Raw genomic sequence first — 12,744 nt, 5'->3', positions numbered from 1 at the left:
GGAGGGACAGCGCAGGAGGGGAAGACCCTCTATGAGGTGGATTGATTCAGTGACTGGGGTAATCGAGATGGGTGTGTCAGAGACAGTGCGATTGGCACAGGATAGAGCAGGGTTTAGGGCTGTTGTACATAGGGTCCCTATGAGTCGCAAACGACTTGAATTCACATAACAACAACAACATAAATCAGTTACAAAAGGCAATTATGATATAAGACCACTGTCGTAAAAAGCTAAGGAAAGGTATAAACATAGAATCTGTCTTGGAGAATTAACAGAAAGAGGAAGGGAGGGAGAGGGGTGCAAAAAATAATGAATGGATAGATTGAGTTAATCTAGAAAAGTCAATAAATAACAATAGATTGATTACCAAAACTATTAGTTGTTGACTGCAGTTCTTGCACAACCTCTAAGGGTTATGTCAGTCAGGCAGCTTATGCAGTAGTTTCAATAGACAAGGTTTGGGAAGCAGCAAAACTTCCCGATGGCAGAACCTCTCAGAAGGCCGAGCTTAGGGCTTCATGCTCTAACAAGGGCACTGCGTTTAGTTAAGGGCCTGACCATCAACATTTACACAGATTCTAAGTATGTCTTTTTAATTGCTCATTGTCATGGTGCTATCTGGCATAGTGAGAGGTTGGAGGTTTTGTAATGACAAAAGTCTCACTCATAGTTAATAGCAAAGTAATTATTCTTTTGTTAAAAGCCCTTGAATTACCTAAACAAGTTGCTATCATACACTTTAATGGACATCAGTTAGATTCATCCCTTATCACTGCAGGAAACAATAAGGCAGATCATATAGCAAGGGACTTAACCTTACAGTCACAAGCACACCCAAAACATACTTCCCCCATCCTGTTTTTTTTTTACCATTCCTGATTTCCATCCAAAATACACCATGGAGGAGGAACAGTCTTTCCTCAAGATAAGGGGCCACCCAAAACCCAGTGAACAGTAAACTAGCTTTGCCCCAAGAACAGAAGGTGGACATTATAGCACAAGTAAATCAGTCCCTACATATAGGAACTAAATCTCTCTTAAAATTCCTTCAGCCTCTGTTCTACTCCCCTTCTTTGACCCAGACCATTGAATCAGTACAAGATAGATGTCTCACTTGTAAATTAGGGAAGCATCCAGCCAATACCCTGTACACACAAACTCAGAGGCTATATACCTGGGCAAGATTGGCAAATTGATTTTACCCACATGCCTACTCACAAAAAATGTAAGTATCTTCTAACCATGGTAGACACCTTCTCTGGGTGGGTTGAAGATTTCCCCATCTGGTGAGAAATTGCAGACAAAGTTACAAAGACCTTACTCCAATATATCATCCCCAGGTTTGGCCTCCCTACTTCTATCCAGCCAGACAATGGTCCTGGCTTTGTCTCCAGGGTCACCCAACAAGTATCCTCCAGCTTAGGCATTTGCTAGAAACGGCATATACCATATCACCCCCAATCCGCAGGCAAAGTGGAGGGCAGGAATGAACTGATTAAGTCCCACCTCACCAAATTGGCTACTGAGTTACACAAGTCCTGGGTCAACTTGCTCCCTATTGCCTTAGCCTTTATCTGAGCAACACCCCGCTCACCATTCTTTCTGAGCCCCTTTGAGCTGATGTACAATTGACCATTTCTGCTAAACCATAACCTAGCCATTGATCCTCCTCTTTTAGCATCATATCTTTCTCATCTCTCCTTCATTAGGCAATTACTCTGGGAACATACAGACTGCTGCATACCCAGACCCTCACCTGAAGTTCTAGAACAAACAGATGAAGTTGCTCCAGGAGACAGCCCTCATCAAATGGTGTGCACCTAAACCTCTTCAACCTTCCTGGAATGGACCTTATATAGTCATCCTGATGGCCTTCACCATGGTTAAGGTCATAGGTAACCCCCATTGGCACCACCTCTCCCAGGTTAAACATGCCTCTCTCACTGAGCAGCTCTCTTATACCTCTCAAATGGTGGGTACCACTACTCTTCGCCTCACTCAGCACCCAAGTCCTAGGTAGTTCATATGTGTGGAGGTTCAAAGTAAGAGAAACATACACAGTAGTCCACTTCAACCACACACCTCGTTGACTCAGCAGATTGCCCCCAAGTGGGATGCCAAGTAGCACTCGCCATTCCAATATCACCTAAGATGGTCTCACCCCTGGGACGGGGTCTAGCATCCCCTTTTGCTTGATTCTTATTTGACCAGGTTCACTCATACTGTCGGTAATGGCCAGAGAAATATGGAGGATGCCCTTATTGGTCATGTAAAATTCATAACGCCTGAGCTGGCAGCTAAACAAACATTTTTGACTCCTCAGAGAGTAGCTTTCAGCTTCTTATTTCTGACCCCTGGGATCCCAGATGGCGAATTGGGGTTGAAGGGAAACTATGTCCCACATCCCTCTGGCACAATACACATCAGCCTGGAGTACTTTCTCGATGCCAACACCTAGGTGCAAATCTCCAAAAACGTTCTCCAAGCTGAGCAGACCATGATAAGACAAATGTCTACAGGGCCACATACTATGCAGCCCTCAAACTGGGTCCAAGTTATTCAGAGCACCTTGTTATTTCTCAACCAAAGTCAGATGGTGGCCAATCTTTCTCTTTCTCATTGCTTCCTGTGTGCTTCCTTACAACAGCCTTTGCTAGCTGCAGTACCAGTCGATTTTTCCAGGCAACACTCTACCCAAGCACCTCAAACCTCTCTGTCACCCCAAACTGAGTGCTCCACTACTCTAGAACCCGTTCCTCTTTGGAAGCTGGAACCTGATCAGCGGACAGAGTACTCTCGTGTCTGCTATACAACTTCCCCATTCATACCTCCAGTAAATGAGCATGGCAGCTGTGTGTAAAATGTTAACATAAGTGTACATACTGTAGCCAAAGCAGGACAATATTTTTGATGTAATGGTACTCTACACAAGTGCATAAATTCCAACACCAAAGGGCCCTGTTTCCCTGTAGCAGTTGTACCCCAACTCAACCCTGTGTAGTGAATCCGAGCTAATTTGACTTCTCCCCAATCCTCAAGCAAAGAGAGCAGCATTTCTCCCAATCATGGTTGGACTCAGCCTAGCCTCAGCTGTAGCTGCTAGAAGTATGGCAGGAGGAACCCTTGGTCATAGTATTATTTCTGTCCAGAATTTTGAGGATCGCTTACAGCTAGCTCTAGAGACATTAGCTTCCCTAGCCTCCTTCCAATATCAGCTGACATTGCTGTCACAAATCACCCTCCAAAATCAGAGAGCTCTAGATCTCCTGACTGCAGAGAAAGGGGGAACCTGTTTGTTCTTGAGAGAGAAATGTTGCTGTTATGTGAATGAATCAGGACTGGTAGAGAAGAAAGTGTCTCTAATTAACAAAATTAGCCAAAGAGTTAAAAAAGAAGTCTTCTCTCAAATTGGCTTGAGAACCTACTTCTAGCCTGGGTTCTACCTTTTCTAGGACCAATAATAATCATAAGCATGTTGTTACTAATTGCTCCCTGCCTTTTTAAATTCTTACTTCACAGGATAAAAGAAACGACCAACTTATCAGTAAACCAGCTGCTATTACATCCTTATTCTTCCCTGCCTACTGATCCTGGGCCATCCCAATTCATCCTCTGAGCCCCAGATCTTCACCCCTGCTCAACAGGAAGTAGCCAGGAATAATACTTTGCCCTTTTACTCATTAAAGAGGCTGGGATGTCAGGCCAGGACCAAGGTCGAAGGGAGAACAAAGGACTCAAGGAAGGTCAACATGTCGACAAAGGGTGTGAACAACCTCCCTCTTCTGACTAAACCATGGAGTGTCCCTCCCTTCCCTCCCTGGGGGACCACCTACCTGGCTAAATCACAATAGAATATCCCTCCCTTCCCTCCTTACTATAAAACCTGCCCTAATCCACCTTGGGGTGTGGTATTCCCTGGTTTGGCTCTCTGTCTGTCTCTTTTTCTGCAGACCAAGGAATACTACCTGGGAGATCCCGTAATAAAGCTTCTTTAGCTTCCTTCCCTTCCCTTCTCTTCCCTTCCCTGTAGACATTTGTCTTATCATGGTCTGCTCAGGACATGAGGCATTTGCCACAGAAGGTCAAAGACCTTCAATTTGTATTGAAGCTCAACATCAAGAAAACAAAGATTCTCAGCACTGGGACGATTGGCAGCATCATGATAGATGGTGAAGAAATTGAGATTGTTAACAGCTTCAGCTTGCTTGGCCTAACAATTAACACTCTTAGTAGCAGCATTCAAGAACTCAAAAGATGAATTGCAATTGGAAAATTTGTTGTCAGGGACATCTCCAGAGTACTGAGGAGCAACAATTTCAGTCTAGAGACTAAGGTGAGCCTGATCCAGGCCATGTTCTTCACATTTACTTGCTATACATCGGAGAGCTGGACAATGACAAAGGATGATAGAAGAATTATTGATGCCTTTGAGTTGTGACGCTGGAGAAGAGTATTGAAAATACCATGGACTGCAAGGAGAATAAACAGGCTTCTCCTGGAGAGAATGAAACCAGGCTGCACCTTGGAAGCAAGGATTTTGAAGCTCTGTCTGATAAACTTTGGGCATGTTGCAAGAAAGGACTAGTCCTTGGAGAGGGACATCATACTTGGAAGGGTGGAGGGACAGTACAAGAAAGGAAGATCCTAGATGAGATGGATTTACTCAATGACTGGAGTAATGGGGGTATATGTGTCAGAGACAATGAGGCTGGCTCAGGATAGAGCAGGTTTCAGAGCTGTTGTACAGAAGTCACAAGTAAGTCACACGTAACTCAATGACACATAACAACAAGAACAACCACTGTTCTTTAGCAAACATCCTTTGCCAGGGGTAGTAGGATGAATGCTGGCAAAATCACTCGCATATATCTTACAACAAATTTTTTGTCAGTATTTGTACTCATTTTCAAAACGGACTTTAGTCATCTTCACCAGGATACAAAAGTAATGCTGACCAGATTTTTGTTTTACCCCACATTCTCAAATAATAATTTGCTTTAGACATTTCGGCTTCCTTTTTTCAAGTAACCCAATTCATACATGACTCCAGTCATTAATGCAAAGGTCCTTGTTTTAGATGAAACTTCTTGGAAATTTTGTTTCAGGGAGTAGCCACAGGCCTCTCAAATTCTGCCTGTTATGCCACATGTCTAAGAATGTCTCAAAGCAGTTATCTAGGTCACATGGAACCATGAGAGGATATAAAAGAGAAGAAATTTTGTGGGAAGTTTTCAAATGGAGAAAGATTTCTGGTTCTATGAAATTTCCAAGATGTTTAAGTTTCATAATTTTAAAAATAAAAACACTTCTCAAAAAAAACCCAAACACTTCTCTCTCTCTCTCTCTCACACACACACACACACACACACACACACACACACACACACACCTTGCCAGGCCATAGCTGAATCTATGATTTCTTTTTTTTTTACTATCCTTTTTCCTCCTTAATTTTCTCACTTAAAAACTTTCGGATATCAAATATTTGTTTTTCACATAAAGGCAAGAAACTTACGCGACTTTGGCACAGACAGTACATTTCCAGGTACCATCAAGGCCCACAACTCGACATTCGTTGCACACCCTTAGTGAGCAGGCTTGGCATGGGTCTCCTCGGTCGAATATCAAGCCCAAGTTTCTCTGGCAATGGACACAGACTCTGTTAGTCTCCTGTTGAGTCTTTCCACCTCTACGCTTTGCTTCTAAGAGTTCATTTTTCAACTTCCTGGAAAAAGAGAAATTAAAAATCACTTTAAAAAAACAGAGGAGCAGAGTTATCTTAATAAGAAATGGTTTAGTTTGGAAGAAGAGTTGAAAGAGCCAAGGAGTCAGAGCCAAATATTTTCAGGAATACAGTTTGTACAGAGTAAAAAATTCCTTTATATCAACAGTTGACAAATACAATATTTAGGCTATATTTTAAGTTCCAACAGCATCCATTAGCACATATAATTTCTGGATGACACATTATTAGGCCGGCCTTTGACAATATCTAAAATATTCATAGTCTAAACTCAACCATAGGTGACTCAGAAGAAAGGTCTCATCATCTCCTTCTAAAACGTCACAGCTTGGAGAATATTGTGAACCTCTACACTGTAACACATAGGATTGTCATGTGTCAGTATCAATTCAATAGCAACTGTTTTTTGTTTTCCAGCAGTACAACTCTTTCCATTGTTTTGGTAGTAGGATTTCTTCAAATTTGAATCTTTTCACATTCAACTTCTCTGATATCTTTTTGGTACTGTAACATTGGAGTAGGACAGTCATGAGATGAGGTAAATACGTGAAACCAATGAGCATCACCAGTATGTTCCTTAAGGATCCAATGAACACTGTACCTACAAAGATATTACCTCCCATTTCAGTTCTAAATGCTTCTGCTTGGCATGCAATTTCCATACACCGATTGTAGTGGGTATGAAACTGCACTGTCAACACAAGGCACACTGATTGTATCCCCCAGCTACTCCATGGAAGAAGGATGATAAATCTCCTCCCGAGTGATTTATTGCCTCTGAAAACCTGCTAGAAGGTCATCTATAGGTTGGTTCTGACTTGATGATACACAACAATGTACTTTACAATGAACTTAGGGAGCTTGTTGGGCTGCCAACTCCAAGGTTCATGGTTAGAACCTACCAGTTGCTCCAGAGAAGAAAGATGGGCAATCAATCTCTTCTCATGTGATTTACAACCTTCAAAAATCTGCTAGGTCTGATTGAGTCTATTCTGACTAAATGGCACACAACAACAACACATACTTCACAAGACTTCCACTGGAGACAAGAATGTCCCTGGGTGGACTTGAACCACCAATCTTCTTAACAATTGGACACACTACACAAGTGTGCAACAGAGTTGTTGCATATTTTGGGCATGTTATCAGGAGGGCCAGTTCCTGGAAAATAACATCATGCTTGAAAAAATGTAGAGGGTCAGTGAAAGAGAGGAAGATTTTCAACAAGATGGACTACACAGTGTTTGCAACAATGGACTGAAGTAGATATTGTGAAAACTGCACAGGATTGGGTAGGGTTTTATTCTGTTGAACGTAGTTTTGGAGCTAACTTGATGGCTCCACACTAGCTCTGGGGCCCTAACGGACACTGCCATCCAAAAGGCAATAGTTAGCAACTCTGAGGGAGCAAAATGGGAAGTTTCTTTCTGTGCAATTTATAGCCACAGAAAACCTGCTAGAGGGTCAGCTATCAGTCAATCCCAACTCAATGCGTAGGTGTTAAATACATGGCAAATGTATATGCTTTCTTTTACTAACTGCAATGTAATATATTCCCTTTGAAAACTTGCTGTTCAAAGTGTAGTCCTCATTCCAGCAAAATTGACATCCCCTGGGAACTTGTTAGAAATGCAGAATTTCAGTCTCAGCCCTACTAGCTCAGAATCTCCAAAATCTGACAGTATGTCCAAGAGGTTTGAGAAGCACAGCTTTAGGGCATTTATTCTGAAACTTGGCTGTACTTTGGAACCACATGAGTTTTCTTTAGAAATTACACTGAATCCTAGATCTCACTTAATCTCATCCCCATAGATTCTGATGTTATTGGTTTGAGGTGTGGCTTGGGCAGTGATATTTTTAAGTTTTCCTGTTTTATTCTAATTATAGTCAAATTTAAAACAATGATGTTCTAGGAGTCAAGTTCATTCCCCCTTACATAGTTCATTGGCATTCCTTTCTTTTCTGCTACTTACATCCAATACCTTATTTAACACAAAATGTCTCTTTTCAAGAAAAATAAAACACACCTAAAACGTCCTAAATATTTCATACTGTTTCCTTTTACATCTGTAGTACTGTATTCTATCACATTCAAGGAGACTAGCATCTCTTCAAAGGCAGGAATAATGATTTTTGTTTCTTTTGTACACTGTACATAATCCAATTCCATGATATGTTATACAGAAGTTACATGTTTAGAGTAATTAATCAACCCCTTTTCACTTAAACATACATCTGTGCATGCGAGGTGAACAGTGCTAAAGGAACATGTTCCTGCTCAGCTTGTGTCTTCATTATTGTATACTTCCTACTTCCACTCCAGAGGGTCCAGGATCACTATGAGTGAGCGTACTTACCAGTTCCCTTTAACATCAAGTACTCCCCAGTTTCAGCAAGCAAGGTTAGATGGAAGTAGTATAGATGTAACTATAGCATGGATGGAACTATAAACCAGGGCTCTTCATTTCAGCCCAAGAACGGATTTTTTTTAAGTTATGAGTAATATTTCCAAAGTCTTTTTTCATTGTCTCATTCATGCATCCAGGGAACATTTATTAAGTGCTTATTATGTATTAGTGGAACTCTGGCTGTTCAGTGATTAAAATGTACAGCTGCTGGCTGAAAGGCTGGCTGTCTGAAACTACCAGCTAAACTAAGATGAGGCAGTTAGCTTTAGGAAGAATTAGAACCTTGGAGCTGTATGGTGTCATTCTATTCTGCCTTATAGAGTTATTATGAGTCAGAATTTACTTGATGATAGTGGGTTTAGTTGGGATTATTTTTTTCACTGTGTGAGTCTTGTGTCTAAAGAGAATAATCAATTAAGACAATACATCTGTTAGCACTTCTCTCATCTCCATCAAGCGTAATGAACTCATAGCTGACTCTCCACTGGGTTTCAAGTCAATCACGCAGGAAGAAATTTGCTCATCTTTTTTTTCTGAGGATCAGCTGGTGGATTCGCACTGCCAGAGAGGTTGAGCCTTTGGGTTAGTAGAACTACAACTCCCTATGGACTACACCACCAGAGTACCCTTCATCTGATAAAGCTCCCCATTATCCTTGATTTCAGTCAATAAAGAAATAACACGGGATGATTCATGTGTTGCAAAGCACCCTTAAGCACTCTCTTGCATCTAAGCCCCAAGAAAAAAAAATTTACAACACTTGTTTTCCTAGTCACTGATTTAGAGTTTCAATGACCCTTATAGCCTCAAAGAGAGAGGCTGGCTTAAAGTTGAATGTAAGAAAAGTATCACACAATATAATTATGAGAACTTAGAAAAACTGCAGATTTTTAGGTGATAGAATGAGTTCTCATTTGAAAATCACAGTTGTATTATTTGTGTATCACAATAGATGTTTGAATACTTCCGTGAATAGGAGAAATAAATCATTGTCTATTCAAAATCTACAGCAATTCATTCATTAGTGATAAAGTGATCTAAATGTGTAGAACAAAGATAGTAATCTGAGCTCATAGTTCTATTTCAGTAGGTTGGTGAGTCAGAGTATTAAACTGATAAAATGGTATACTGGCAAGCAGGGTATTCGAGAGATAAATTGTCTGGACAGTATTATATTATCACGTACTTGAAGTTTAACTACTTAGGAGTTCCTTAAACTACAATGACTTAGACTACTGGAATAAATTATAGTCACAAACCTACACTTTTTTATTACCCCTTTTTTGTGCTCCACTGACAGGATTTCATTTAGCAATTAGACTTAGTTTACTGTGTCTGAAAGGATCAGTTCAGCCAACTCCTAAGGCAATTGGTGTTAATGCTGCCACATCCTCTAGTAGCTGTCTCAGGGACATGTGAGAGTAGCTGAGAAGAATTTTATAGCCTGGCACAAAATATGAAAGGGTTTACTGATTCTTCTAATCTCTCTTCGAAACTGATCCCATTCAAACAAAACCTCAAACTCATTGCCGTTGTGTCAGACTGACTCACAGCTGACCCTCCATTGTGTTTTTGAGGGTGAAAATTGCACAGGAGATTGTCTATATTTTTACCCCTTGGAACCACAGATGGATTCCAACCATTAGACAGGCATGGATTTTAAGTAGCACAACTCCCTACCAAGTACACGACCAGAGCTCCTACAATCATACCAGGAGACTCCATGGTAAATGGGCACAGTCATCTTTTATACACTCGAGAAAACGAAGGGGAAATGCACTGGAGCAAAAAAGGTGAAATAGAGGAAATAGTATTTAGGGTTAAAGGAAAATACAGGGAGCTTTGCTCTACTAACCAGACTTATTAAACAAGATACACTTCATTTGATTTCTGCATTGTTGACCAATTCTCAGGAAGGTATCTGAGGAAAGTGAACTTCTGGCTGCAAGCATAATTACTGCTTCTCAAAGAAGCATCAGCTAGAAATGTCCCTGGTTCTAAGTAACAGAGTTTCTAGATGAATGCCATGTCTGTCGCCTAACTAGACCTCCAGAGTTAAGCAGTTATCGGCATTAGTTGCAAAATATCATAAAGGGCTCAACATTTTCTTCTTGCTGCTCCCCTATCCTCAAGGCATGAATTGAAAGTATACCTTATGTACGAAAGTGAAGTCAGGGCCAGAAAAGCATCCATATTTAAGACAAGAGGAAAAGGGAGGGGCGTTTTTAGCTGTACCCATCTCTTAGAAAAGTGAAAACTGATCCAGATATCCTCCCATCATATTGCCTGCTCCCATTACATCTGCCTCACCACTAGCTGTAAGGAAGGCAGGGAAAGTGAAATCACATGCCTTTAAGTAAAAAAAATATAGAGGGTACAGAATGATTCTCTGTCCTTTTAAAAAATAAACTTTTTATTTAGCTTTTTAAATTCATATATACTGTGCTTCATTAATATACATTCCATTTTATATAATTAATTACTAGTTCCCCTCCCTTTCTCCCTTTTCTTTCCCCCTTTTGAATAGTTAGAAATATCCTGTTCCTATTTGCTAGTTGCATTAGTCATATTGTCTTTTATAAATTCTTTCCAGGCAGATCTTCCTGATCCTTTACAGTGTTCGTTGACAATGTATTCTATTCTGCTCTACCAATCCTCACTCACCTCACCCCCACATAACCTCCTATTTCCACAATAATGATCTTATACAGTATTTGTTCTTTTGTGAGTGATTTATTTCATTCAAATGAAAAAATTAATTGCATTGGGAATATCTGTTGTCAGGAACCTTTCCAAAGTGCTAAACAGCAATAATGTCAGTCTAGAGACCAAAGTGCACCTGATCCATGCCATGGTCTTCGCAATTCCTTGCTATGCATCAGAGAGCTGGACAATGACTAAGGATGAAAGAAAAAGAATCAATATCTTTTAGTTTTGGTGCTGGAGAAGTGTGTTGAACATAGCATGGCCAGCCAGGAGAACAAATAGGTCTGTATTGGAGAGAGTTAAACCAAGTTTCTGGTTGGAGGCAAGGATTTTGAAGTTCCGTCTCACATACTTTAAGCATGTGACCAGGATGGACAAGTCTTTGGAGAAGGACATCATGCTTGGAAGGGTGGAGGGACAGCGCAAGAGAGGAAGACCCAGGATGAGATGGATTGACATGATAACTGGGACAATGGCGTTAGCTGAGTCAGAGTCAGTGAGACTGGCTCAGAATAGGGCAGGGTTTGGAGTTATTGTGCACAGGGTCACTATAAGTTGCAGATGACTCAATGGCACATAACAACAACATAATGTCCTCCAGCCTTATGTATATTGCATATTATTTCACCAATTGATTGTTCTGTAACACTACATAGTATTCCATTGTGTGAATGTACCACAATTTCCCTTTCTTAGAGAGATTACTTTACATAACATGTATTGTTCACAAGGTAGCCATAACCTTAGCCCACAGACAAAAGGTAACTCCAACACATCCTACTTCTAACTACACAGTATTATGTTTTTGTTATGTACTATCGAGTTGGAATAGACTTATAGCTGACTCTCAAGGGTTTTTTTAGAGGCAGTAAATCATCTGACAGTATGAAAGGAAACTGCCCATCTTTCTCTAGCAAAGTAGCTGGTGGACTTGAACCGAGAACCTTGGAGTTGGCAGAGCAACTCCTCAACATTAAGCCACCAGAGTCCCTACACATAATATTCCAAGGGAGGAAAAAAGGCACAGAAGAATCAGGCCCATTTGTACAAACAAGACCCTAGAAAAAGTACTTCTTCATTCAATTATTGCATGAATCACTTAAGCTTTTTTAAAAAGCTGTAGTAAAAAAAAAAAGAGCATTTTAGTACTTGGAGAAAGGATGGTCTTGGTTAGGTTTGCGCCATTAATTTAATCATCACAACTCTTTAAGTTAAATACGTTACATTTACATTACTTGTTCATACTCTTTCCTATTTATTATTTTATACCACTTTATTTAGGGAGTTCTGGTTGCCTAAGGAGTAAAGAGTTGTGCATAAAGAGTTTTCTAGTATATTCTCTCTAGCTATTTCGCATAGATGAAATTGTACACTATTTGTACTTTCCATTTTATTTTTAACATCCTCCTGAGAGTTATTCTCTGTAGAATAGCTATTTTTCAACACATTCTGAAATTAATTTAAAAATATATCTAATGTCAAAAATTATCAAGAATCTGTGAAACACGGCACATTTTGAGCTTAGTGACATAAATTAGTTACATGAGGACAATTATGGAAAGGGCCACTAATATCAAAAGCTAAGGAAAGGACTTCACACAAATGGAATCAATCTTGGAGGGTGAACAGGGATGAAGTGTGAAAAGGGAGGGTGAACAGTGCTGAGGATGAGAAGGGAAGAATAGGGGAACAAATCTGTCTCATAACTGATCCTTCATTGGGTTTCCAAGGCTCTAAATCTCAATGGAGGAGATAGCCCATCTTTCTAGCTAGCAGTGCAATTCCCTACACACTATGTCATCAGAACTCCTTGGGTGGAGATATATAGATGATGATACATAATAGATAGATAGATAGATAGATAGATAGATAGATAGATAGATAGAT

The 12,744-nt window shown here is 40.3% G+C and overlaps 1 protein-coding gene across 2 annotated transcripts in view; it reads right to left on the bottom strand.

Annotated features, from left to right (window-relative positions):
* The window catches only part of SYTL5 (synaptotagmin-like 5), a 267,276-nt gene that overhangs the window by 210,883 nt on the left and 43,649 nt on the right, over positions 1–12,744 (bottom strand). For both annotated transcript variants that reach the window (XM_006897511.1, XM_006897512.1), the window contains exon 2: positions 5,516–5,725. In XM_006897511.1, coding sequence (XP_006897573.1) covers positions 5,516–5,725 — 210 coding nt within the window. The remainder of the gene's footprint in view (positions 1–5,515; positions 5,726–12,744) is intronic.

This window comes from Elephantulus edwardii, unplaced genomic scaffold, assembly GCF_000299155.1.
Source record: "Elephantulus edwardii isolate Elephantulus edwardi_28Jun2011 unplaced genomic scaffold, EleEdw1.0 scaffold00210, whole genome shotgun sequence".
Classification (NCBI taxonomy): Eukaryota; Metazoa; Chordata; class Mammalia; order Macroscelidea; family Macroscelididae; genus Elephantulus; species Elephantulus edwardii.
The sequence above is the reverse complement of the archived record's forward strand: the minus strand, read 5'-3'. Positions and strand labels throughout refer to the sequence as shown.